We start from the raw sequence: 27,745 nt of genomic DNA, 5'->3' as shown, positions 1-27,745 counted from the left end.
CATTGTTGTTTCTCAGAGTTATCAGTTCTTTAATCAACTTACCACACAACCTCAAGAACACTATGGCAGCAGAAAACGCATTTGTCAGAAATGTGCCCCCTTAACACGGCTGTAAAAGAACCACAGTTTTGTGTCATACCTAAGTTCTCCTCATGGTTTGCAACAGGAGAATTGTTTCCATATGCTACTAAAAACAAAGACTATTTACCATTTCTCAAAACACAGTTGAATTAAAATAAGTGCAACTATCAATTCATCTATACAAATACCCTATTAAGCTAATAAATAGTAATACTGCAATCGTGTTTTCCAAACACCCATAAGTGTTGCTGCAACTGAGGATTTACAGATCAAGAGCAACAACACCAAAAAAATCTTTCTGACAAATGAAAACTTTTTTTTTTTTTTGTTGGAATCTGTGGTATTGATGATTCAGTTTTGAGCATGGCTCTAGTAATTTTTAACAGATAAGTCTTCCCCTTGTGATGTTTTTACATCTTTTCTGTTCAGCTGTTCTCATTAAGCATAAAACTTTGCTAAAATGCTTCTATTACAAACCTTCAGTGGGAAATGCATTAAAAACTTCAGTAGACTTAAAAGCCACTACAAGAAAGGAATAAAACCACACTGCTCGCATCATCTATATCCAAGTCAATCCAAGTGCAGACAAAAGGCAGCAAGCTCAGCACATTGCAGAGGAAAACATGAAAAAGGTAAGATGAAACAGCTTCTCAGCCTTTCTGGTGATCCGGGTAGAAGAACAGCTAGAAATAACTAAAAACCTGCAGTACAAGAACAGTGTAAACTAGCACTTAAGAAATCAGAAATAGATATTTGTGTGCATTGTGGACAGAAAATCAAATATTTTTCTCTTTTATCCCTGCAAATACAGACACAACTGTACTGATACAGGAGTCCAGAGAGAGGATCTAATTTTCCTCATACAAGGTAAACCCAACGAAGGTCCTATTTTCACCAGCACAGACTCCACAGCTCTCTGTACGGCTGATTCTAGAGACGACACCTGGACTTCATTCACCAGAGTTTCGCTTGTGTCAGCTCAACAGCAAAGCCCGACACACATTGTTCAATAAGCAAGCAACACTTCAAGGCACCCCAGGCAGCACAAGCCACGGTGGGAATTAAGCGACACGAAGGCACACGGGGACAGTGGCCGCACGGACACGCCGCGTGCCCGCCAGGCCCAGCGCGGCCATCCCGCCGAGCCTCCCGAGGCACCGGCGCGGCCCCGCGGCCCCCGGGCGCCGCCGCGTCCTCGCCCGCGCCAACGTGGCCGGTCCCCTCCCCCGCCCGCGGCCGTGCCGCGGCCACACGCACCTGCACCTCCGTCTCCGGAGGCCACTCGGCGTTCACCAGCAGGTCGTACAGGATGTTCTCCTCCCCGTCCTCCGCCTGCTCGCCGGCCATGCCGCGCTCCCGGGGGCTCCCGCCGCGGTCCCTGCCGGCGGCGGCCATGCCGGACCGCCCCGCCCTGCCCGCGCCGCCGCGGCGACGGCAACCGGCGGCGGCCAAACCGCTCCGCCTTTCACTCGCGCGGCGCCGGCCCGCGGCGGGCGGGACCTCGGGGTGTGGATGGAGCCCTGACCGAAGAGGGGCAAAAAACGGGGAAAAGGGAAAACGTGGATTTCTCGCAAGTGGTTCTTAATGGTGCCACGGAGGACTTCTAAATACTTCAGTCCTACCAGTTAGAGTTCCTAGCGTTCAGCTCTCTCAAGCAGATAAAATTAGCTGATTTGTAAGTTCTGGGTCCCTCCCGGCAGGAAGGACACCGAGGGCTGGAGTGTTGAGGCGCGGCATGCGCTCCTCGCCGCGGCACTCCGAGCCGTGCTGGGCGGTGAGGGAAGAGAACGGGCGGCCGCTTTCCCCCGCAAGCTCTGCAGTTTCAGTTCGTGGCGCGCAGGGACAGACGAAGGCGACACGGGACTTGGGGGGGAACGAGATGGTTTTATTCCATGAGCCCCAAGACCCCGGCGGGCGGGGGGGCAAAGGTTTTATACAGAACTCAGGAGGACGGGTGTAGGAACAGTAACCAATGAGGGAATAGCAGGGGAGGAGTTTAGGGCAGAACTAACATCTGGAAGCTGAGGAGGGGGCTAGAATGAATGACAGGGAAGGTTCTAGGGAAAGGGGCAGGGAAAGGGGGGTTGGGGGGGGAAACAGATATTAAACAAATATCAAATGAAAGAAAAACACACCACCGCATCTCCCTCTTTTACTTTACAAAAAGAAGGAGAATTTTGTGGTTTAAGCAAATTAATAAAACATGCAAATAATATAAAATCATATGATAACATTGTAAATTACTTAAAGGACATGAAAGACACATTATTGCATTTATAGGGCAGGAAGAGTAGTAACAGCTTAAATTAGACACAAGACTGCACAAAACTTGCTGTTTTGCTGTTCTGAGTAACAATTTAAAATAATGTAAATAATGTAAATAATTGAAATAGAATGAAATAATTGACAGAAATTAAATTAAAAAATTTAATTAGAATGATTAAAATTATAACTATCTAATTTGAATAAAATAATTAAATGGAATTATTGGAATTAAATATAATAAAAGATCAACTAAATATAACTAATAAATTTTTAAATTTCGCAGCAATGCAGCAAGCCTGAAGCGATATAGTAGCTGAGTGATTCCTGTAGCAATAATGGTTAAACACAGCCTTTAAGTTAAAAAATATCAGAAAAGACTGAATTAATTATAATTATAACAAAACAACTTAATATAAAATCAAATTGTAACATTACATATTATTAAAAAAACATAAATTGAAAGACATTAAAAAATGATAAACTAATTGTGATTATAACATATGAAACATATAAAAACTTCATCTGGAGTATATAAAATTGTCTTAAATGAGTCCAAATTAAGGGTACAAAGCACAGCAGGATTTGTGACTTCATCTGATTTAGAATTTGCTGCGTCGCGGCGTTTGCGATGTTCAGCTTCTTAAATTCTTAAAGCAGAGTCAGCGGATAACGGCGCTTGTTTTAAAGCAGAGTCAGCGGATAGCGATGTGGTTTGTTCAATTTGAATGTCCGTTTGAGAGGTGGGCATAATATCTTGAGTAATAATTAACTGGGATGATTTTTTTTTTTTTTCTATAAAATATAACTCAACAAACAGATTATTCAAAAATAATCAAAAGCAAAAAGAGGAATTCGTAGTTAAATAAAAAGGAGTATTGGGTAGGGTACATTAAGGAATAGGATAGGGGAATCAGACAATCACTTAATTAGTGATTGCCATGATTAACAGGGGGTATCGGTAAGGGGTGGACCGGGGCGCCGCCATTTCAGGGGGAAGACAAAATGACGGATCCTCAGTCCCGGGTTTCGGCTCCATTTCCTCGGGAGAAGATCCCTCCCGACCCTCTCCCCGGAGGACGAGCCTGAAGAAGGATGGGGGAATATCTAACCCCGCCTCCCCACAATAGGGACTAGCCTCGTGCAGGGACGGTGCAGGGCTATTGGGGGAGAGATGGGACTGGCGGGAAACCAGGGGCGGAAAAGAAGGGTCAAGGCGGGAAAGCGGGTCCCAAGCGGCGTGGCCAGCGCCATCTTGAGAGGGGGTGCCAGATACACTGCACTTGGCCTGAGCAGTGTCCGGCGGGGCACTTGGGGCGGCTCGGCCACAGCAATCCCCAAGGGAGGATAGGAAAGGGTTTTAGGAAAGTCCGAGGGGATGGGGGCATAGGGAGCTTCACAGAAGCAAAAAGGGGAAATTTATAGGAGGGGGGGGGGCCGCCTGACGCAGCTGGATGTCGGCGCAATGCGTGGGTGTAAAGGGCCCCTTTTAACAACTCTCCTATAGCTAACGTGTCGTCTTCTTAGCTGATCCCTACTGGTGTCTTTTCTACCCCCTCCGTCCAGCCCAGAATGGGGAGGGGAGGATAGAGAAGACAACTTTTTCGAGGAGAAGAAAAAGCGATCTAATTTAGGTCCCCACAGAAGACTAGGCGAAGGATAGCACTCAGTGCTAGCTTCTCCCAGAAAAAGAAAACCCACCCGCTTGCCAGGGACATGCACGGCTACAGCCCCAGTCTGGGCGCAGACGGGGGTTAAAACGCGAGAAAAAAAAGTGGCAGACCCAGCCGTCCGTCGGGGCGACCCCCACCCCGTGTAGCCCACCTTACCTTGCAGGCTCGGACGGAGATGGCTTGAATCTTCTCCTCGACTCGATGGAAAAGTCGCGCTAAAAACTGGGGATGTTCCTTCCCGGTTTTGGCCCTTCCGGAAGCCTGGGTGTTCCCGTTAAACCAAGACTCGTCCCCGAAGCCTTGGTTTCGGCCACTATCAGCCTCCGGTGGTCTCGCTGCAGATGCTGACCGAGGAATGAACCTCTTCTCGATCAGCCTTTCTTCAGGCTCCCCCGAGCCGCTGCCAAAACCGCCCTCTGTGTTCTCGGGTAAGTCTGCCCGCCAAAAAGCTCTGCAGCCCGGCTGCCCGTGCAGCGCGGCTGCTCCCGGGCGGGAAGATGGCGAGAACAAAGAGGTCCCGGAGCGTCAGTTTTTCGCTCGGCGCTCAGCTCCTCTTAGCATCAGGCAGAGCTTTTACGGCCGTAGATGTTCCTCTTCCCTCCTTCCTCTTCTGTGAGGCGGGCGCCCCCACGAATTTGCCCGTTTTTTCTACAAGACGAAGGAGGGAACCATCCTCTCGCTACCATATGTTGAGGCGCGGCATGCGCTCCTCGCCGCGGCACTCCGAGCCGTGCTGGGCGGTGAGGGAAGAGAACGGGCGGCCGCTTTCCCCCGCAAGCTCTGCAGTTTCAGTTCGTGGCGCGCAGGGACAGACGAAGGCGACACGGGACTTGGGGGGGGAACGAGATGGTTTTATTCCATGAGCCCCAAGACCCCGGCGGGCGGGGGGGCAAAGGTTTTATACAGAACTCAGGAGGACGGGTGTAGGAACAGTAACCAATGAGGGAATAGCAGGGGAGGAGTTTAGGGCAGAACTAACATCTGGAAGCTGAGGAGGGGGCTAGAATGAATGACAGGGAAGGTTCTAGGGAAAGGGGCAGGGAAAGGGGGGTTGGGGGGGGAAACAGATATTAAACAAATATCAAATGAAAGAAAAACACACCACCGCACTGGAGTGTGTCCAGGCAAGGCCAGGGAGCTGGGGAAGGGTCAGGGCACAGACCCACATGGGGAGCGGCTGAGGGAGCTGGGGGTGTTCAGCCTGGAGCGAGGGAGGCTCAGGGGAGCCCCTGGCCCTGAACAGCCCTGAAGGGAGCCTGGAGCCGGGAGCGCTCCGTTTCTCCCAGGCGAGAAGCCAAAGGATGAGAGAACAGCCTTTAGGTGCACCAGGGGAGATCCAGGTTGGACACTAGGAAGGATTTCTTCACAAGAAGAGTTGTTAAACATAGAAATGGGCTGCCCAGAGGTGGTGGAGTCACGGTCCATGAAGCAGTGTAAGGGAAGACTGGGCATGGCGCCCAGTGCCTGGTCTAGTTGACCAGGTGGTGTTCTCACAGGTTGCACTCAATGATCTCAGGTATCCTTCCCAACCTGGTTCTGTGAAATAATTACAAAAGAACTGATACTTCAGCCTCTTTCCTGCAACTTTATAAAGCATTTGTAAAATATAAATAAAACTATTTCTCACCCTGACACTTCTGCTCCTTCCGTATAATTTTTGCTTGTGTTAGTAAACTCTTTTAGGTGTTATAAATGAAAATTTGTCCAGCCAAAATAATATGAAAAAATAAAATATTTATTTTGCAATCAAATTCTATCTAGCCAGCCACAAGGAAAGAACAGAGCCAAGCTCAGGGTTGGCCCTGGGTGTGCAACAAGGAGTCAGCCTCAGCAGAGGTTTTCCTCTATGCCCACACACCTCCATCCTGGCACAAGCGGGTTTTATAGGGAAAATTCTGCCTGAGGCCAAGATTTCAGCGATCAGTCTTTTCTTCTATTCAGAGTCCATAGGTTAATAAGATTTTCTTTGTATCTGTCTGAGGACTTCCATGATATCCATCTTGGACCATTTATGTGATGATCAGCATCCGATGATCAGCACCTGGAGTCCAGACATGGCCCATCTCCTGGCTGAGCCACATCCTTTTACTTGTAAATCAGTTTCCAATATACACCCAGTCTCGCCTGCAAAGGGGGGGAACTAATACAAACAGGCATAATCTAACAAGTATCCAATATTATATATTTCATACAAGGAATGGCGCGAATTATATTTACTACACATAACATAGGCAACTGTGTAGCCTAGAATTAGGTTAAACAAAAATTCAAATTCTGAACCTAGGGATTCAGGGCAATGTGAAAGCTTTGTTGGATCTTGGGAAAGAGTTCAAGAAGAAACAACTACTGAGAAAAAAATGCCTTTTTACTGTGTCTATATTTTTAAACTATATTTGACAATGTAGCTTGTAAAGCAATAGTAGATTGTGTAACATCGTGTAAGTTTCAAAGAATTTTGGGAGATGTATAGTAAATTCCAGTCCACGTTCCACACCAACAAGCAGCACTATATATTGATATCAAGGTCTGCCTACAAACAGATTTTCTTAGAGTTCTGGTTGAATCTGTACATTATTCATATCTGTGCCTTTAAAATTCACTAGTTTTGTCATTTACCTGAAAGCAAGCAAACTAATGATTGACAGATATAGCAAATAATAGTGAAAGAAAAGAGGCACATCAAAGGAAGATATTCCCAAAGGAATTATTAATACATGAGAAACCATTGCAATGCAAACAGCCTGGTATGAAGGGTATAAAATACCCTGCTGTATTTTTCTCTGTGTGACACTAGTTTCTACAGTGTAAGTTAACAGCTAGTAGGGCTGGTTAAGTTTAAAAAAAAAAAATCTTGAAACAGACCACTGGGACAAAACCAGTATTCAAATTGCAACACAGTATTCAAAAGAACTACATTGTCAGAGATGCTTATTTTGTGGGTTTTTTGGGCCTTTGAACCAGGTATGTCTCCATCCCACGCTGCCTTCAGAGAGATTGAAGCTGTGTTTCACAATGGAAAGCAGTAGGCAATAGTTTATGCTGTGCCTTCCGCTTAGCGGACTAATGTACCATTGGCTCATGATGCAACTCTAGAAGCTGCACTTCTGCACTCGCAATCTCGTTTTGTTTTTCACAAAACCCCGAAGATTCTTGCGTTTAATGTCCCTAGAAGCTACCCTAGAACAAGATGGTGCAGAATCTGGGGAAGCTTCTGTAAAACCTGGAGAATAATAGCGAATGTCCACACGCACCCGGCGCCTTTGGCTCCCGGGGGCCAGCGCTACCCGGGGGGCGCTCGCGGGCGGGGCGGAACGCGCGGCGCGCGGCTCCTGCGCCCGCCCGGCCCCATAACGCGGAGGCCGAGCCGCGCGCCTGCGCCCTGCGCTGCTGGCGGCGCTGCCGGGGCGAAGATGGCGGCGTTCTCGGGTACGTGGCGCGGGGCCTCTCGGCCCTGCGGGGGCCTCTCGCCTCTGCCCGCGGCTCTCGGGCTCCCTGCGGCGCCGGGGGGAAGCTCCTCGGCCGCCCTCCCAGCCTGGCCCGCGGTAGTGTGTGGCTGACCATATATCAGGCTGAAGGTTGCGAGGCCCGCGGGGGATGTAGGTGCCTCTCCCCGTGTCCTCGGGCTTTTATAGGCTGTGAGATTTTGTTATCGGAACGGTTTTGCAGGTTTTATTGCATATGTGGATCTAGAAATGGGGCAGCTTAAAAGTTAGGCTCGTTCCTCATGCTGACTTGTTTCAGTAACGGGAAGTTTATCATAGGTTCTCTGTATAATACTGGCTTTTTATAAGGGAAGCTCTGCTTGGTGATACGGTTTAGCAATATATATGTATATGTGTTTTATATAAACTATATATGTGCATACAACAGTAAACTGTAATCCGAAAGCTTACTATTAAAGGTGGAAGCATCATTCTTTGTGTCCCCTTTCCCATGCAGATATTTGTACAAATAGACAGCCAGCCAAGATCAGAGTTCTGTAAAATTTTAAAGTCTGTGGGGTTTTTAATTTGTTCCTTTTAACTGAACTTTTTGCATCTTATCATAGGGGGGAAATGCTGAAGCTTTTTCCTGATATCTAGAGATCAGTTTGGATGCTATACAGCAGGATAAATTTGGATGTAGTTGAGGAAAATGTCATGGTGTCATTGTTTGATTAAATTCTTGTACTTTATATTGAATTAAACTGTGGGAGTTGGAAGTATATGGGAAGAAATACGTATGGATTTGTTTCCAACTTGGAATTAGTAGGAATTGATTTTGATTGCTCTTGATTTTGTTGCTTGTGTGGATAGTCTACTTTTGTAGGATTAAAGGCCAGCACTTGAAAATATTAAAGCTTCCTGCAATCACATTACAAATAAAACACGTTTCTTACAGCATTTGTATTATAGCAAGTGGAAAAATAATTTTGGGCTGTGCAGCAGCCCAGCTGAGTGTGTGCATGTGCATGCTGTGTCTGAAACCCAGCATGTGGCAGTGCAGAGGCCAGTGTGTGAAACCTCTGCTTGGAAAGGTGCATGTTTATAGGAATTGAAGGGATTGATTTAGAGTAACCTTTTGTACCCAAAGAGATGACCAACACATAAATTTTTATTTTGATGGTGTGCTACCAGCATTTGGGTTGGTTAGCATCTGCTTTCCTTTTGAATAGCTTCAGTTTTCTTTTGTTTTCCTTTTTAAAAATGGAGGATTTGTTTATCAACATACAAGCATGTTGCTCCATATTTAACTTGTGTCTGAGGTACAACCATCAGACTTTGATATGAGTTTGCCAGAAGGAGTATCCAAGAAAAAAAAAAACTTTAAAAACTGTAATTAGTAACTTTATCAAAATCAAAGCCCTATCTTCTTATTACCAGGCAAGATTGGTGAACTAGAGTCATTAGAGGATATAGGTTTCTTCTACTGTTTACACCTCAGCTGTAGAGAAAGTGAGGTATTTGTGATTAACAAAGTCTGTAGTACCTTGCCCTTGAAATGGTGCTCTGTTCCCAGTGTGTTTGCTTTGCTGTTGTGTCTGTACCCGCCCCTGCCCTGCCTGACTTACTCTGCACTGAGTGGGGACAACTCTCAAAGCTGCCTGTGAGGAAGGGAGGACATTTCCATCAGTGGGTGCTGGCGTGAAGGCTGTTGCCAAAAAATGTGGTTTTCCATGGTTCTGTCTGTAGCTGGAAGTGTCGATGCTTGGCAATCTTTGGGCATTGTGAGGTTAATAACACTACTTGCTCTTTTTTTGCTTGTCTTACAGAAATGGGTGTTATGCCTGAGATAGCTCAAGCAGTGGAGGAGATGGACTGGCTGTAAGTAGGAGTGTGGCAAACTAATTTGCCTTTCAGCAACGGATGACATGCTGCTTAAAGCACCTCTGCTGTCACATTAAAGCAGAGTTGGATGTGTGTTTTCCTTTAACTGTCATTGCACCTTGTGTGCTTCTCTGTAGTGTGAAAGACTGAGGAATACAAACTGTGACTGCAGCGGTAACATTTAAACTTGGACAGGCAGAGCATGACTGCTTATGCTTCACTTCTTTTGTTTCACAAAAGGCTCTCTGCCCCTGGTTTATTTATATCTATCTTAGGGTTATTGGATGAAATACTGTCCCGTAATCGATGCTAGTTTAAATTGTCATTCAGAAAGTTGTCAGTATGGACAACCTTAATGTATGTAGTTCTTCTCATATGAATGTTAGGTGTGATTGTCTGAAAATGCTGTTTGAGTTTAGTTATCTTTACTTTTTTTCCAGTTTTGAACAGGAGTCATGTAAATGAGGTCAGCATAAGCGGCTTTAAAAAGAAACTCATTTGAAGAAAGGAAGACAAGGAATATATAGTTAATAAGGTTTTTGATAGTTTAGCATGATGATGTGAGATGTAGCACTCTTACCAAGGTGCAGCTGAATCCACTGCAAGCCTGGAGGAATAGCAGTTACATGCTTTATATTGCAGATGACCATGGTTTCTGTGAATTTCTATATAAATAAAATTTTATTTTTCTACTGTTACAGAACATTGCCTTGTGTTAATGTGTTCTTTCCTATAGTCTCCCTACAGATATCCAAGCAGAATCCATCCCGTTGATCTTAGGAGGTGGTGATGTGCTTATGGTATGTAGGCAGAATAGCCCCATTTGTAGAAATCCTGTGTCTAATTGTTGTTTGTGTGGTGAATTTTGTTCTTTCCAAATGGGTCCATATCTAGACTAGCTTTCCTGTCCCACTTCAACAGAAAGCATATTCTTCAGGTAAAAGCCTCTTTGAGTTCCTAGTGTGTTTCTAGCTGTTCTTGCATATAAAATGTGGTAGTATTAGGCTTTATTTTTTGACTTCTTGACAGGCACTGCCACATGAATGAGGGCTGTCTGATCTCATCTGCTCTCCTTTTGGCTGTAAACACCTGACACAGCTCTATATGGAACATGACTTAGGCTGCCCAGACCAATGCTGCAGTATCAATAACCTTGAAAGTATCAGATTAGTATGCCTTGTTCATCATGTTTTTTATGGATCTCTGTGTTCTTCATTCCACAAAGCAGAATAATACTTTCTAAAAAATAAACTTAATTTATCAAAACAGAATTCTAGAACAGTCTTTACAGTCCTGGTTAAACTCTTGTATTTTTCTTCTTATAGGCTGCTGAAACCGGGAGTGGAAAAACTGGTGTAAGTAATCAAATTTATATTAGCAGAAGGTAAAAGTTTTTATTTAAATGGTCTCATATATGCAGAGAGAATGTTTATATGTGTTTAAGCATTATTGGTAATAGTCTTTACCAACATACATGTAGGAATGTATTTCATTATTTCTGGCTGTGGGTATTGCACCTGAAAACAAGGTTGGAAATAAGTGTATAACTTGTGGAATTAAAGTGACTTTTCATTTTAGGCTTTCAGCATTCCAGTTATCCAAATTGTTTATGAAACACTGAAAGACCAAATGGAAGGCAAGAAAGGAAAAGCCACTATTAAAACTGGAGGAGGAGGTATGGTTTTATATGTCACATCCCTTAAATTCAAAACTTTGTGTTGATTTTGTCACTTTTAAAAGTAAAGTTAATCTGCTGTTACATAAGTATTTTTTCCATAGTTTGGGATAATGTAAGCAGAATATCATCATTCAGTGTTTTATTAAATAGAGAATAAAAATTTACTGGTGAAATCATGGGAAGAACTGGTGTGCATTTGACTGCAGACTCTTAGTAATGCTCGTTTTCAACTTGAGGCTGGCTGATCCACACCTTGCTTCCTGTGTTCTTCTGAAATACATACTAGATTGATGCCTTGCAAGATGTGAAGTGGTGGTGGTGCCCACCTTAAAAGAAGGAGTTAAAAAATATCTTTCTGTTGCAGGATTAGGTGAGACCAGCTATGACACCATGGAGTTGGTTTGGGCCTCTTAAATGAGCTTGGGCAGAAAACTCTTCTAGGCTCAAACATATTTTTGTGTGGCTGGGGTAACAGTATAGGATCTTTCAGTTCTGCTGTGCTGAGTAGAGGTGTTGTGTTCCTTTTGGCACCTGCCTAGGTTTGGAATTGAATAATTGATATGTTGTTTGTTCTAGTAAACATTGAATTGAGCAGTAAATGCACAGGGCTGGAACTCAGCTAATGGATTGTAGCCATGATAATATCTTCACATTATTTGAGAGTCTATTATGCATCCATTTAATTAAGCTTGGAACAGTTAAGCCAATAACCATGTCCAGTCTGTGGTACTGATAAAATTGGGTTTTATGCAAGTGAACAGTATTTGCATAAACAACACTCTGAAGTTGTTACAGAAGTTTTCATCATTATAACTACTGCTACATAGGTGACAGTAAAGTCAACTTAATAACAGTTAAAATAAAATCCTTGAGAGAATGTAATATGCAAATATAATCTGTAAACCTAATTGAAATGACACCTTTTTTTTTTTAATCATGTACAGATTTTATTACAGCATGTTGTTTAGCATATAAAAAATGAAGTCAGAATTTGTATGTGCATGTGTCTTAGCTCCTTAGTAATGACATTTTGACTTATAGCCTGAAAAATACCTTAATGTAAGCTTGGAACAGAAACGGCAAATCATGTGTTTCAAATTTGTTGTTCTTAATATAGTTTTGGATATTTTACGTCTGAATTTGATTGTGTGAAACTCCCTTATTTTATAAAAGTCTTCATTGTTTGCAGTTGCATTTTTAAGTAACTTCATCTGTGTTCTTAATGGAATAATCTAAACTTCCTTAGAATACCTTTGCATTAAACATCTGTGCCTCTCCTTCGGATTGTAGGCCTTCATTTGAGCTTATATGAATTTCATTGGAACAAAGCTATTTCCCCAGAAACTTAAGCCAAACATTATAGAAACAATTTGAACTTCTACTTTGAGTTTTTCAGGCTTGCTTTATTGATTAAATGCTTTTCCTGTTATTGTCTTTCAAACTTAGTGCTTAATAAATGGCAAATGAACCCCTATGACAGAGGATCAGCTTTTGGTGAGTTGTCCTGCTCTTCACTTGAGAACTTTTGCTTGGTAAAAACGAATAAACTAGAGGAAAGAATGCATGAAGTTTTCTTTTAAAAGCAGTTAGGCAATTTCTTTAACTAAAACTGTCTTGTAATTTTCAGCAATTGGATCGGATGGTTTATGTTGTCAAAGCAGAGAAATAAAAGAATGGCATGGATGCAGAGCAACTAGAGGAGTGACTAAAGGTAAATATAAAGTGATGTGTTTTGAATACTCTTCCAGAAAAGTTTCAGCTGAAATGCCTGCTTATCAGCCATTGTTAATGTAGATGGCTGCATTTTGTATCCATCTGTCCAAATTTAGTAGCTTAAGATTTAGAAATGACAAATACCTGTATTTTGTTCTCCTTGTGTTGTAAATTACCTTTTTCCTGATAGTGATGCCTGAAAGTAGAACAAAACCTTCCCAAACAACCTTAAAATAATAATAGAAAAACAAACCTTTACTTGAAAGCCTTCAGGTGCACAATATGGTGAAAACCATGCTCTGAATTAGATTCCTACAATTTTATAAGATTGGGCAGTTAGAATACCCAGCCAGTATTGAGCAGTTGGTTAGGTAATCCTGCCCCCTCTGGGTTCTGCCCCACTGGAGCTCTCCCCACTTGTCCTCTGACTCTACCTTTATTATGTCTATGATATATGGTACAAAATAAAATGTCCTTGGTAAGCTAACAAGCAAGACTAAACAAAACTTCAAGAATGCATCAAAGAGTTTGTTCACTGTGGGAAAGAAAGCAGGAAATGTACTAGAAGTTATAGCTAAGTCTACTAAGCTACAAATACATGAAGTATACATAGAAAGCTAAAAATCTTTAGGCATCAACAAGAGACTAAGTTGCAGGAGGCAGAATCATAACTAATATTAATCAGAATGTATTTTTTTAGGATATGGCTATGCACACAGTACATCGAGTTGTTTCCTCACAGACTTCACACAGATGTGCAAAAGTTTCATGCTTCTGTGGTTGTAGCAATAGTTGAGAGGCCAACTGTAACACTTGACTCAGAAGCAGAGTCATCCTGATACTCCAGTAGTTCTGGATATGTGTTCAGAAAGACACTAAACAGTCTCCTTTTATGGGGTGTGCAGATAATTCTGTGTGTACATAACAGCCAGCTGGATGTTCTTCAAGTGGCACAAGCAGTTGTTGATGCTGGGGCATGCTGGTGGTCTGGTACTGATTCTGCAGAACCTTGTGTCCTGGGTATCAGTTTCCATGCATTCAGTAGGATGACTTCTCTCTTGCTTGTCATTCCTTCGGAGCCTTTCACACACTACCTCTGTGTGTACTTTGTCTCTTTTGCCTGCTCTTTCTTCATTCCATACGTAGGTATACACACAGCCTTTTCACACAAATAAAGTGTAGGGGATTTTATGACACTTTTAGCAGGATTGGGATGTTAGATTCATATGGTCTTGGATGTAGCAAGTCTGAACCACCTTAATGAATTTGGGTATTGTATTAAATCCTTTCTTTTTTCTTTTAAAGGGAAATACTACTATGAAGTTTCCTGTCATGACCAAGGCTTGTGCAGAGTTGGTTGGTCAACTATGCAGGCTTCCCTAGATCTGGGTGAGTTTCCTTCTGAAGAACCTATTGCTAGTTTTTATATTGACATGGAATGGGCGGAGTTCTGTTCTAGTGTTGCAGAGAATGGACTCCTCGGGAAGGATCCCTGTATTGGAGAGTTGAAAATGTTTTCTATAAGTATTTTACTTCCTGTAAGTGGCAGTGTTTTCTTGTCTTCTGTGACTTTCTGCCTTTTATGGTTTGGTATTTTTTTTTAAATTAAGATGACTGGAGACTAGTAAAATCTATAAATGTACTGCTGCAAAAGTACTAGTTTGGTGTACATCTAGGTCAGAAATCTGTAGTTAGCACTGTCTATTATTTGCTTATGTGATAGTGTTGGAGATTTCAGTTGCTACTACCAAAAGGAAAAAGCATAACCTGTTAACCAAAAGATAAAAGTCTATTGTCTTGTCTTCAGGCACTGATAAATTTGGCTTTGGATTTGGTGGCACTGGTAAGAAATCTCACAACAAGCAGTTTGACAGTTATGGTGAGGTAAGCTTGAATTGCATTCGGTAGAAATATTACTAAAAGTTTTGCATGTCAGTTTTGTGCTGTTTAAATAAACTGTCTTTTAAAACAGTGCTCACTGCTAAGGGAGGCTCACTGGGCAAAAGGCCAATGGAACATTGAAGCAATTTTGCATAAAAGCTTATTAAAAGATTCGACAAAAGCAGTTATAAGCTTGAGACATGATCATGGTTATACTGCAATTATACTGATTTATTCAGAAATTAAAATTTTGCTGTGTGTTACAGGTTAAAAGTTAACTGACCTTTTGAGATTTATCTTGACTTACTTCAGTTTTAGCTTGAATAAATCAACCCATTTGTATACACTGGGGACATGCAAGTGAGGGCATCATATTCTGTTTACCAGAAGTTAGAAGTAATTTCACAACTCTGTAGTCTGTCAAAATGCATTATTAATTGCTACTAAGACATAGAGTGCACTACTTCTGGCTATTGAGTTGGGTTTGTCATTACCTTAATGTACACTTCTGAAGTGTCTGCTGGGAATACTTGTAATGGTTTTTGTGTAGTGTAGCAGTGGAATTGAGGTATTTAAACATAAATAAATTAGTATTAAAGCAGAAACTCAAGTCTTTTTGTGCTAATAATAACCCAATGTTATAAAACCTGCAACTTCTATGACTGCTGTAGCTTGTTTAATAGTGACTCTTGAGCTGTTTATTAGAAACACTTTATAATATATAGATGTTACTGAATACCTTTAAAAATAGCAGATCTCATGATACTTAAATAAAGCACTTTAGTATATATAACATGCATATAGCATCATCTTCGAGAGTTAGTCTTTTATTATAGTTAAAGTACAGTTTTCTGATGCCATGTTTAGTGTTCTAAGCTTAGATTTACATTGGCTAATAAATACATGACTAATGTGCTTTTCCATAATGCAGAATACTTCCAGGTAAATGACTTAAATGTATCGTCATTGCGTTTGGTTTTTGAAGTAAATTTAAAGTCGTAATAAATGTTTAAATAGCTAAGATCAATTGGGCAGTTAACTGAAGACTTGTAATCAAATAGAAATATGTGTTCTATTTACAACGGTCTGACTGAAATAAATTGAACTTGCTTGACTTCTCTCAAGAATCAGCATTTATTAGGGAGAGGTAAGAAAACTAAAAGCTGACGGAATATAAGCGCTAAGTCACCTTAATGCACTGAAAATGTCTTAGCTGCACAAACTTTTTTTTGCAGGAATTCACTATGCATGATACAATTGGCTGTTATCTAGACACAGAAAAAGGACAAATTAAATTTTCCAAAAATGGTAGGTTTTATTCTCTTTCTTTGGAATTTTATTTGGATGTTTTCACCACTGGGGAGGGAGGGAGAGGAATGCACACACTTGCAGGGTCTGACTGAACCAACCCTACTTTCAGGGAAGGACCTTGGCCTTGCGTTTGAAATCCCACCACATATAAGGAACCAAGCGCTTTTTGCAGCTTGTGTACTGAAGGTAACAGGAATGTTACAGATGTTCAAGATTACCATTTTTCTGGGTTTGTTAATGAGCTACTTAAGTATAAAATTTGCATAGCCACTTACAGTTACTGCAGTTGTTAATGTAAAGTCAGTTTTCTTTGGTTTACCAGTATTACTACTGAAGAAATAACGTGTGTGTTAGCTCTGAGTACCATTTAAGCTAAATGTTCAAATTCAGATTTTAATCTTGAATTTATAGTTAGGCCTTAGTATAGATAAATAATTCCTAATAACAGTGCTGTGCTGTGTGTATTAAGCTTTGATGTACTGCTATTTAACTGATATGAGCAAATAGCTTGAAAGTCAGATAGTCTGTTTTATTTGTTCTGAATTCTAACATTACTGTATTGTAGTACTATGTCTTTCTAAGTTAGTCTTCTTGAGTCTCTCTCTCAAGCAGTAAAGATTTTAGCACCTTTCAGTGGTTAGAGAAATGTACAACTTCAGAAAAAATGATTTGGTTTTCTTGTTGGCTTTTTTTCTGCTGTGTTTGGTTGGGGTTTTTGTAGGTACCAGCAACTTGGGGAAGAGGAATGTATAAGATGGGAGAAGGAAAGACCTTCCCTATTTCCTTGTCTGTTTTTTTCATTATTGAGTTGTTTTTCATTTTATGTGGTCTCTTGAATTGGTGTGTATGACACAACTGTGTTGAAACCTAGAATGCTGAATTGAAATTCAATTTTGGTGAAGAAGATTTCAAGTTTCCACCAAAAGATGGCTATGTTGGCCTTTGCAAGGCTCCTGAGGGTAGTGTTGTAAAATCACAACACTCAGGTAGGTTATATTTTTATAAGCTTCTTTTGTTTCTGTATTCAGGTTGTGTTACAGAGCATCTTTCCCTTTAATTTCAATCAGAAAGATCTTAAATACAGCAGGAATGAGGAAATATTGGTGCTTTTCTGAAAGTATACCAGATTTTCTTACTCTTAAACCACTAATAGTCTTTAATGTTTTGAATTTAGAAATACATCAGTGTTTTCAACAGTGTTATCATAAAAATATGTGTGGGTCTTTATGATCCACAATGGAATAGGTTATCCTGCATGGCCAGTACACCCACTTGTAAGTTCTGATCATTATTCTGAAGTTACTCATATTTGAGAGAGCAATCAGATCACCTTTCAATGGAGCATTTAGAATTATTAGGTTTAAATTACTAATAGGAAATCCAGATCTGTTACCAGTAAAAAAATTCCAGAATAGGAATGTAGTTTGTCTTAACTGGGATTCTTTTTCCACTTAGGAAATGCACAAGTGGTTCAAGCACAGAACCTTCCAAATGCTCCAAAAGCATTGATTGTAGAACCGTCAAGAGAGCTGGCAGAGCAAACTTTGAACAATGTGAAACAGTTCAAAAAATACGTTGATAATCCCAAATTAAGGTAATAGTAAATTTGTTAGTTGCATTTATGATATTTTCCATGGTTGTAACTTCATAGAGAGATGAGGGGGTGGGTTCCACTTTGTAGCTAAGTGAACCATAATATGCAGTGCTGCTGATAATATCAGTAATAACCTGCTGCCAACCAAACTTCTGACTGTGCAGCTACAGTAGACCACTTAGATGGTTTTTGATATGTTTTATCAGTGGAGTGCCTTTTTGTCATATAACAAATTTGGTGGGTAGGGTTTTTTTTTTTAATTATCAATGCTAACTGGTATGATACTTCACATGCTTTTATTAACTAAAAACATTGTCTGCTTACTGCACTCCTTTCTTAAACATTTTCCTATATCCCCATCTCTCTCTGCCCCCCACTTTGTTTTTCACCTCCATCAGATAGTTATATACAGGGTCTGCTCTCTCTAATTAATGTGCTTACAAGACGAAATTATCATGGAGTTGCATTCTGGACAGTGAATTGTCTATAAGTTGCTTTGGTTTTAAGTTGTCTCTGCTTTGACTGTGCTTCTAAAACTTCAACATTTCCCAATTCTAAACTGCAATCTGTTTATAAGAGTGCATTTACTAAAATTGCTGTGACTAAGCAATAGGAATGGGTAAGCTACAATGAAAGATTCATTTTGTTTGCCATTATTTGCATCTCTAACTTTCAAGGACACAGGAAACTTTATTGAACTAAGTTACATTATTTTTGAGATTTTTAAGAAACACTTTGTAGGATAAATTTGTTAAGGTGCTAATTTGTTTAATACAACAATGATAAATTAATCACATTCAAATACAATTTGGTAACAAAGTTTTCACTTGAATTGAAATATCATACACTACATATGAAAGGATGAGTTTCAAAATTAATTTTTTCTATTATTTTATTCTTAAATTACTGTTCAGTGCTGTTAATTGTCAGCTGTCAATAAAATAATCAGTTTTCAGACAGATGTTTTGTTTACTTTCTGAATATAATCAATGAGTAAATGTCAAATATATTGATGTAATTTTAGGGAACTGCTAATTATTGGTGGAGTTGCTGCAAGAGATCAACTCTCTGTACTGGAACAAGGTGTAAGTTGTATTTTTTTCATATGATTTATTAGATTGGGTTTCAGGTAATTTATGATGTTGCTAGGGGATGTTAATGGTGATAACTCATGTAATAAGAATAATAAACAAGTTAAAAAGAAAATGTAGTCGGTAGCAAGCTCATGTTGCACCAGTCTAGCAGCTGTTTCTTTACTTCCATGTCAATACAAGTACCTATAATACCTAGTCAAGTTCTGTTGAAGCCTGAGTACTCTTGGAAGTCTTAAAAGGTAAAATCGTTTGCCATTTGTCCTTAACCAACAAGACCATTTTTCTATTAACTTAACTGTCCCATCTTCTTGTGAATAAAAATAGTCTGCAGTTACCAAGATGAACCTACACTACAAACCAGTCCTACATAGAAGGAAGTGGTCTGGTTTCAGCAGCATGGAATGTACAATTGATTCAATCACACTGTAGGGAGAAGAGAGTCACAGAGCCCTGGTTTTTATTTAAGACACACTTTTGGAAGTGAAAGCACATCACTATTGACAAATTTTCTAGTGGTTCTAGCTACCAAAGTAAAAATTTTCTGTTAAGCCTTCTTGAATTGGAAGGTTATCTGACTTCCATGTGAATGCTAAATTCTTAATTGTGAACCTTTCTGTCTGGCAAAATCTGAAGTTATTTCTATAGTTGATATGACTTTGTATCCTTCCACCATGAGAAAAATTTATCCCTGTTTAAAAACAAATTTGTTTGTTGGCTTTTGATAACAAAATTAGACAGCTTGGAATTCAGGGAAGGAAAAATGGGAAACAGCACTTCCCAAATAAGGGAAGTCTTCCTCCCCAAGGTAGAGTCTGCTGATGAAATGACTGTAGAACCAAAATGCAGGTTGCCCAGAAATAAGATTGTAGGATCTCTTTCCAGAAGGGTTCTGAAAATTGTATTAGGCAGCTACCTAAAGTAACTTAAAAATTGTCCTTGATTTGCATGTGAAGGTGGGGAGTGGAAACCAGATAATCTCAAGAGGTCCCTCCAAATCAAATTACTCTAGAATTTTATGAAGTTATAATTAATAAAAGATAAAGCATTATACTTATAATTGTCTCATAATATTAAGCTTAGATAAAACTTCTAATATCTCTAGTTAGTTACAGGACCAACTCATACTCTTGATGTACTTCATAGGTGGATATTGTCGTTGGAACTCCTGGAAGGCTGGATGACCTGGTCTCAACAGGAAAGATTAATTTATCTCAAGTTAGATTCCTGGTTCTGGATGAAGCTGTATGTAGAGAATTAAGTACTGCTTAAATTCTGTTCTGAAATGCAATATGATATTTGCAAAAAAGTGAAACATGATTGTTCTATGGTATTTGATAATTCAGTGGAACAGTTAGATACCTATAGACTGTTCCACCTTTATCTTCTCATTGTTTGCAACCATAGTAACCTACTTTTTTTCCCCCCACCCTCATAGCCTCTCTGTTAAATCTGTTCGGAATTTTTCTGATAGAAAAATGTATTTCAAATTATATTTACAAGGTACTGAAGTCTGTCCCTGCCACTGCAGGGAGCTCGAAGGACAAAGATAAAATATAAGTGTTAGTTAACCCAGCAGGTCTTAAAGCCAGTGATTGTTGTACTCAATATGCTGTGAAATAACGGCATCTCTCTGATCTGTTGTAGTACATCTGAATATTCACAAAGATCAAATGCCTTGGGATGTTAGCTAGGAGTAGCTGCTGAGCTTCTCAGCAGCTATAATGTAAGTGCTCCACCCAAAAAAATGTGGGTTTTTTCTCCTTAGTAATAAAGATATTACAGAGATACTGCCATGCATTGACCTATCCAGCTAATTAAAAGCAAGAACTTCTGATATTAGGAGTGTATTGCTTATCTAACTCAAGTATAACGACTGAGAAATGAGAGAGAAGATTTGCAGCTTCATCTCTTATTTCATTCCCACTCAGGATGGCCTTCTCCTCCAAGGTTATTCAGATTTCATAAACAGGATCCACAGTCAAATTCCTCAAATAACCTCAGATGGAAAGAGACTTCAGGTATGAAATGTTTGTGGTTTTGGTGGGTTTTTTGTGTTTTTTTGTTTTTTTTTTTTGTGGGTGCTTGTTTTGTTTGCTTAAATATTTTTTGGGGTGTGTGTTGTGCTCTGCTTTCAGTTGTCGACTATTATTTGGTATAGAGCATGCTTCTTTGGAGTTTTCAAAAGCTCTTGTCCAAAATGAACACATGTTCAGTGAGTTCAGTAATTGCCTGTGAAAATATTTCTAGCATTCTAGATGTTGAAGCCTAGTGTTTGGCAGTTTTCAGTTGAATTTGAATTATTTATATATAAATATAGCAAACACGACTGAACACATACTTTGGTTTCTAATGTATTAATAATCTTGGTTCATCAACTTCCAATAATTTTGCATTCTTCCTGCTAGTTTTTTGGGTCTCTAACAGAATAGTTAAGCAACTTATTTTGTGTCTTGCCTCTTGCCAGGTGAGTGGTTCCTGTGATGAGGAAATCCAGATGCTTGCTGTTTTGCTACATTATGCTATTCAACTACATAATATTCATCCAGTTCTACTCCCACCTTTTTGGACTGGGAGGATCTTACCTTCAGTAGTATCCATATGACTCTCTTCTTCTCAGGTGATTGTGTGCTCTGCAACACTGCATTCTTTTGATGTGAAAAAACTATCTGAAAAAATCATGCATTTTCCCACCTGGGTTGACTTGAAAGGAGAAGATTCTGTCCCTGAAACTGTACACCATGTAGTTGTGCCTGTAAATCCAAAAACTGATAAACTCTGGGAAAGACTCGGCAAGAATCATATCAGAGTAAGTGAAAATTGAGTATGTGAAAAGTACATGTTTACTTATTTAACCTTCAGGAGGGGGCCTAATATTGAAGGATCTTTGCTGGCTATTGAAACAGCTTAATCTGAAATGGTTTGTTCCATGGTAGTTATATCAGTAATGGCATAATACTGTTTCTGAGCAGCTCAGTGTTACAAAGGTGACTGAGGAAGAGCTTGATAGAGTAACAGTCTGATTTGCACTAGAGAACAATGGCATTGTGCTTTTTCATTCAATACACAGCTAATGGTCCGTGGCCTAACTGTACTTAGTATCTCTTTTCTGACTTGGCAGGAGGGAGTAAACCTGCCAAAATGGATCATTCTATAAGGTAGTTCTGTTTCCAACCCATGTGAGATGAGCAGTTTTTACAGGGATGGATTTCATATCAGACTGCATCTGAGATTCCAGATTCTACATTCACCTGACACCTATTCATGTGAAAAGGTGTTGGTTGTTCAGGTCTTTAGTATTCAAGTCCTGAATAACCTGGAACCATATTTGGTTCTTGGCAACTCTGATGCAGTTACAAAGTTATAGGTTTTCTTAATCTTTGTCTTTGAAACCTCTGTTCATCACATGTTAGTAACTTTTCATTAAGTCATAGTGTGAGTTTATTTCTTTTGGATTTTAAGTTTATATCTGATTCAGCCTAGCATTGGGGAAAAGATAAGGAATTACTATTTGTGTGATTTAACCATATTTTACAGTATCTTTTAAATCAGGTTGGTTTGGGTGGTTTTAATTCTTCACTTTGTTCAAAACTGTTTTCTTCCAGTGTCCAAATAAATAGTTTTATTGCCTTTTTTTATGAAGAAGTTTGGTATGCTTAAATACACAAGACTTTCCTTTAGCTAAAGGTAGGTAAACATGGCTGATGGGAGAACAGAATGCGAAGATTGCTTCTAAACTTCAGTTTATTCCTAGTTACAAGTTAATAGAGTTAAGTATTTCTCTGTAAAGAGTGGGCTACTGACTTGGGGTTCTTTTTTGTTTTTCTTAGACTGATGAAGTACATGCAAAAGACAATACACGACCTGGCGCTAACACTCCAGGTAATGAGCAGCACTAAGAAATAGTGAAATTTTCATACATGTTTTGAATTAAAGGTAAATTGTAGTAGATACTGGCCTCGAGTCATGTTCCTCCAAAATCTTATTTCTAAATTCTAATAGTCTTGAAGAGAAATGTGTTTCTGTAACTGGGAAGTGGGAAAGAGACTTGATATTTTGCAGATTTGTAGACAATGTTTGTTGGCGTGTATAAGAAATTTGAAACTTCTGAGTGCTTTTATTCTTCCTGTATTTCATCACCTTGGAGCATAGGAGCATGGAGGGGAGAGGTAGAAACTGAAGGTTTAGCTTTCTTGCTCTAATAATAAAAGTTTAACTGTCTACTTGAAGGCTAGAGAGCTTCAAAAGTATGTAGTTCAAAGGTTCTTCATGTTTTTAAGCAATTTGAGTGAAATAATTCCTTTATTTTTATTTAGAAATGTGGTCTGAAGCTATTAAAATTCTAAAAGGAGAATACACTGTTCGGGCAATCAAAGAGCACAAGATGGATCAAGCCATTATCTTCTGCAGGACTAAAATAGATTGTGATAATATGGAGCAATACTTCATCCAGCAGGGTGGAGGTAATATTTTCATGTCAGCCTTACTCAGTTCACTCTTCTCACTTCTGTGTTTTTTCAACACCAAATTCATATGATAGAGGTCACCAGTACTGGGACACAGCACAAATAAAATTGTGCTTCAGGTTTTTTTATGTACTGACTGGGCATAAAATTCAGAGTTTTGTTGCAGGCAGCTGCAGGGGTGCCCTTTGTGAAAGAAAGCAAGAGGTACAGTCTTGTACCTCTTCCAGATTGTTCTAGAATGGATGGACCATCATGCACCAAAATTTGAACCAGTGAGAAAACACGTGGTGCCTCTGCTGAAACATATTAATAAAATTGATAGTTGTTAAGGGCAAGAGACATAGGAAGAGATGTTCACACCTAAGAAGATACAGAAGGAGAAATGTGAAAGAAAACACAGGAACAGTGAAAGGGATGTGTGAGGAGAAAGGTGAAGATGAACATTTGTAGAAATGGGGAAATTTAGAGCAGGAAGGAAGGAAAAATGCCTGCACAGATGTGCTCTTTGGAGGAGGGAGAAAGAGTGTTTAACTGCTTGTCTTGCGTAGTTTTTCCACCCCAGTGCCTAAATTTTTTTTCCAGTTCTGTATGGTTCTGTGTCATAGCTTATATGTGATGTTATTAATTCATATAAATTCTTTCAGGCCCTGATAGGAAGGGACATCAATTCTCATGCGTCTGTCTGCATGGTGATAGAAAACCTCAAGAAAGAAAGCAAAACCTGGAAAGATTTAAGGTGATGCAGCAGATTCTTGAAGGCTTTTTCCTCACCTCCCAATATCTGAATTCATATGTTAATTTGTGTTCCTAGTTCTCCATTTAAATTAAATTGCACTCAAATGTTCTATGTCCCACTTCATGAAATTGTAAGGCACATTTTCTGTAGGTGGAGGTCTGTACTGGTAGCCACTATGACCTTTGTGAGTTTGAATCCAGAAGATAGTGGGCCTACTTTGAAATAAAAACCTAATTTTAAACTCTATAGTAATTACACTGTTTTTTCAAGTCTTTAGTACTTGGCTACTTAAAAAAAAAAAAGTTAAAGTATTGCAATTTAGTTTTGATTAAGCCCTTTGTTGATCTTTTGCTTGCTTTATGGTGCTGGGGAAAGAAACAAGGATGTAATTCACCAAGCTATTTGTGCTTTATTTGAAGTGTTCCTAAATGTAAAGAGACACTTCAAGGTGAACTAAGTGCAAAGGACTATGATTTCATTGCTTGGGATTTTACTTGCTGAATTTAGCACAACACTTCATTAAAGCTCTGTTTTTGCAGAGAGGAGATGTCCGTTTCTTGATCTGCACAGATGTTGCTGCTAGAGGAATTGATATTCATGGTGTTCCATATGGTAAGACATAATTTTGTAAACCTAACCTGTTCAGTTGCAATGGAGCTTCAATATATTGGTGGTCCTGTCCAGTAGTTAAAATAAATATATGACCTATAGCATAATTTTAAGAGATGTAGATGTTAAATGCTTAAACTAGGCAATATTTAATTTGGTTGTTCACCATAAGTTCTCAAATACTTGATGATGTTCTGCATTTTTGAAAATTGTTAATTTGGTTTTCAATTCTTGCAAAAAAGTAATCAGGGAGAAAGCAGTTTGAGAGAGCTTTTATTGTGGGTATTGCAGGTTACACCTGTAACTATTGTAATAAAGTATGTACATAGGTTGAGGAGGGGAATTGCAGCAATCAAAACAATATTTTAGGTGTCTGAGCTTAGCTCATACATTAAAAAAAAAAAATCTCATGTTCTCAGTTATCAACGTGACGCTCCCTGATGAAAAACAGAACTATGTTCATCGAATTGGGAGAGTCGGCAGAGCTGAGAGGTATGTGTGTGTTCAGAGCAGTCACCAGGTGTTCTTGATGTTTTTTGTTGTTGTTGTTTCACAAGTTGGCAAGAGTTACTGAAATACATTTCTCCTTCCCTTGTCTTCTAATATTTCAGGATGGGTTTGGCAATCTCCCTTGTGGCAAAAGAAAAAGAAAAGGTAATTCTACTCCAAAGTAAAGATGAACACACATTATTTACTAAGGTTCTGTCCCCAGCTCCTATCTGACCTTCTTATCCTGCATTGAAAAACTGCTTTTTTTTGTCCCTGTTTAATTGCAGGAGAACTTAAATAGATTCCTGAATTCTTTTTCATGCTATAATTAGTCAGAATTATATGTGATGAACTCTATTTAATGAAGTTTAGAGGTTATTTTGCATTATTTCTAGGTTTGGTATCATGTGTGCAGTAGTCGTGGAAAAGGTTGTTATAACACTAGACTGAAGGAAGAAGGAGGTTGTACCATATGGTACAATGAGATGCAGGTAAGCATTTTTCTTAAATGTTCCCCAATTCCTCTAAAAGATTTGGGAATAAAGTTCTTGTTTCACCTGTTTAGTTGAAGTACAAATCTAATCTTAGATTTGTATATAAACAAAGGTGTTTATAATCTTTGATTCCATTTAAAGAAGAAATTAGAAAACTTTTCAACTTATATGTTCTGTAAGTTGTTTAATTATAAAAGCTTATTTTAACATTCCTAGCTAATGTTGTTGGAGTCTTCCTAATCAAAGTCTGTTAAGATTAAGAGGATGTTAGTTATACAGTTGTATTTAGATGGTTTATTGCAAAACTGTCACTTAAAACTATTGTTTCTCTAACCTGGAAATAGTTTGTCACTTCAGTAGGTTTTCACTGGGATTTGTATACCAGCTATGAATGCATGTTAAAAATCAATACTTCCCTTTTTTTGCTAATAAAGAAGGGCAAATACACCTCATCTGTAGTAAAATAAGCTTGAACTGTGAACTCTTAAGTAGTGTCATTCATACAAGTAGGGTTGTGTATGAAATAAAGTCTTCTAGGTAGGGCAAAGTGATACTGAAATTGGAGATGAACTTGTATAGTCTGAGCTAATAAAAATATGTTAGTCTTCTGTATCTGTGACCAAATTTTGTGTACCATTCCTGTTCAAACTACTAAAATGTGACTGTTCAGAACAGTAGTTTGACTAGTCTTGGACCATAAGAGTACTTAAAGACTTCTTGAGTTTTTTTCTCATAGTTGCTGGGAGAGATTGAAGAGCACTTAAACTGCACTATTGCCCAAGTTGAACCAGACATAAAAGTACCAGTGGATGATTTTGATGGGAAAGTTACATATGGGCAGAAAAGAGCTCTGGGTGGTAAGAATTAATTACTCTCAAGTTCCCTTGCTATGCAGTGCTCAGTTTCCTGGTTGTCTCCTCTGTAACTACAGAATAATGGACTATAAATAAAAAAATAACAGATTATAAATAAATGGATTATAAAAAGCTGCAAGCTCTTTGCCATCTTTTGCATTTCTTACATGCAGCCTGTGTGTTGCAAGTGACAAGAGTATGTGTGTACCTGTTTTGGTTTGTTTGTGTTTTTTTTTTCTAACAAAGTAATTAACTTTCTGAATGACTGTGGTTGGGCATTGTTAGTTCTGCTGAAAAATGGCTTTGAACACATAATTTAGATTGTGTCTCTTTTGGCAGGTGGACTGTATAAAGGCCATGTGGATATTCTGGCACCTACAGTACAAGAGTTGGCTGCCCTTGAAAAGGAGGCTCAGACATCTTTCTTGCATCTTGGCTATCTTCCTAACCAGCTGTTCAGAACATTCTGATTTGCTACACTGGAGAGAAGGATTGATTTAACAAATGCTCTGCCCTGCAAATACAAAAATCCCACACTGTCTCTGAGTAGAGGTAGTTAGAAAGTGATTAAAACTAAATATACTTCTTGCATGAGGAACAGAGTGTTCAGCATTGTTAACTCTGAGTTAGCTGTTCTCCTAATTAAATAAAACAAGTCAAAGATCAAATGGTTTTGTTTGGGTTTTTTTTGCCTTAAACGATTAATTTGCAGAATAATTTTTTGCTGGTTTGTTAATTTATTGAAAGCACAAGGGTAGTTAGGCAAATACGGGAGGAGAGTTTTATATTTCTATTTATTTATGTTAAAAATTATTTAATTATTTGTGTGCTGTAAATTTTTAATGCTGGACTGACTAAAGATAGATTGATATTCATTCAGACAGCTGTTTATATTTAAGATACTAAATAAGAAAAAAACCCAGATCTCAAGTATGTATTTGAAGCTCTGTTATCCTAAACCTCTACATCTAGGCTGATAACTGCATTTTGATTCTCTAGTTCTAGATTTCTCACAGTTCTTAAATATCTGAAATGGATTATACAATATTGTAGCAATATTGGTACAAAGATTTGTACAATACTCTTGCATCCATTGGGAAATACTAGGCGAGTATTAAAGCATTTCATAAAACTTCAGGAAAAGCTTTTTCATGCAGCAGTATAGGCTGGAGTATCTAATGCTTCTTGTGCTGCTTTCAGACAGGTTGATTTTGTTCAGTTGAAGTTACTGCAGTCTGGTTTGGAATTTCTTTTTAGGTGTTTTTTCCTCTAGTGACTCTTCTAATGGTAATTAAAAATTTTAGTGACTTTGCCTGCAGACTGTCATCCAAATATCTCAGGTCATTGGGAATGCCAGACAACCACAAATCCCTTCTTTTCCCTTCTTTGTAAAGTCTTCTTTTCACAGAGCATTCCATCTTCTTGAAAAAACAGTGACAATCAGTTTAAACTTAGGTTGAGCAAATTATTTGTAGTGTTACCTGGAGAGGGCAGACTGAGAGACTCA

The 27,745-nt window shown here is 39.3% G+C and overlaps 2 protein-coding genes across 3 annotated transcripts in view; one reads left to right on the top strand and one right to left on the bottom strand.

The window, feature by feature from the left end:
* Positions 1 to 1,512, bottom strand: part of NBAS (NBAS subunit of NRZ tethering complex) — a 155,379-nt gene extending 153,867 nt beyond the window's left edge. The window contains exon 1 of one of the 2 annotated variants that reach the window (XR_014953579.1): positions 1,339 to 1,511. Coding sequence is in view for 1 of the 2 variants with exons in the window: in XM_021525380.3 (XP_021381055.2) it covers positions 1,339 to 1,476 (138 nt within the window). In the remaining variant the exon portion in view is untranslated. Of the gene's footprint in view, positions 1 to 1,338 lie in introns of both variants that reach the window. The other variant, XM_021525380.3, reaches the window with a different exon arrangement.
* A 5,887-nt stretch (positions 1,513 to 7,399) lies between these two features.
* DDX1 (DEAD-box helicase 1) lies at positions 7,400 to 26,906 on the top strand. Its single transcript, XM_021525379.3, has 26 exons — positions 7,400 to 7,442; positions 9,268 to 9,319; positions 10,059 to 10,122; positions 10,648 to 10,677; positions 10,901 to 10,997; positions 12,447 to 12,494; positions 12,628 to 12,711; positions 14,019 to 14,102; positions 14,521 to 14,597; positions 15,830 to 15,902; positions 16,015 to 16,091; positions 16,777 to 16,891; positions 17,361 to 17,499; positions 18,524 to 18,584; positions 19,737 to 19,835; positions 20,522 to 20,611; positions 21,211 to 21,399; positions 22,421 to 22,472; positions 22,907 to 23,053; positions 23,701 to 23,792; positions 24,332 to 24,404; positions 24,821 to 24,893; positions 25,013 to 25,055; positions 25,286 to 25,381; positions 26,121 to 26,241; positions 26,578 to 26,906. The coding sequence occupies exons 1-26, from the start codon at positions 7,427 to 7,429 to the stop codon at positions 26,706 to 26,708; spliced, it is 2,223 nt and encodes a 740-aa protein (XP_021381054.1). The 5' UTR covers positions 7,400 to 7,426; the 3' UTR covers positions 26,709 to 26,906.
* The last annotated feature ends 839 nt before the right edge of the window (positions 26,907 to 27,745 follow it).

Source organism: Lonchura striata, chromosome 3, assembly GCF_050655825.1.
Source record: "Lonchura striata isolate lonStrDom1 chromosome 3, ASM5065582v1, whole genome shotgun sequence".
Classification (NCBI taxonomy): domain Eukaryota; kingdom Metazoa; phylum Chordata; class Aves; order Passeriformes; family Estrildidae; genus Lonchura; species Lonchura striata.
This window is presented reverse-complemented; position numbering and strand designations above follow the sequence as displayed.

What these genes read in the sequence shown, in the direction of transcription:
- DDX1 (XM_021525379.3), top strand. An exon ending in GTGGAGGAGATGGACTGGCT is followed by an intron (nt 9,320 to 10,058) that starts GTAAGTAGGAGT and finishes TCTTTCCTATAG; the next exon opens with TCTCCCTACAGATATCCAAG. An exon ending in GCAGAAAAGAGCTCTGGGTG is followed by an intron (nt 26,242 to 26,577) that starts GTAAGAATTAAT and finishes CTCTTTTGGCAG; the next exon opens with GTGGACTGTATAAAGGCCAT.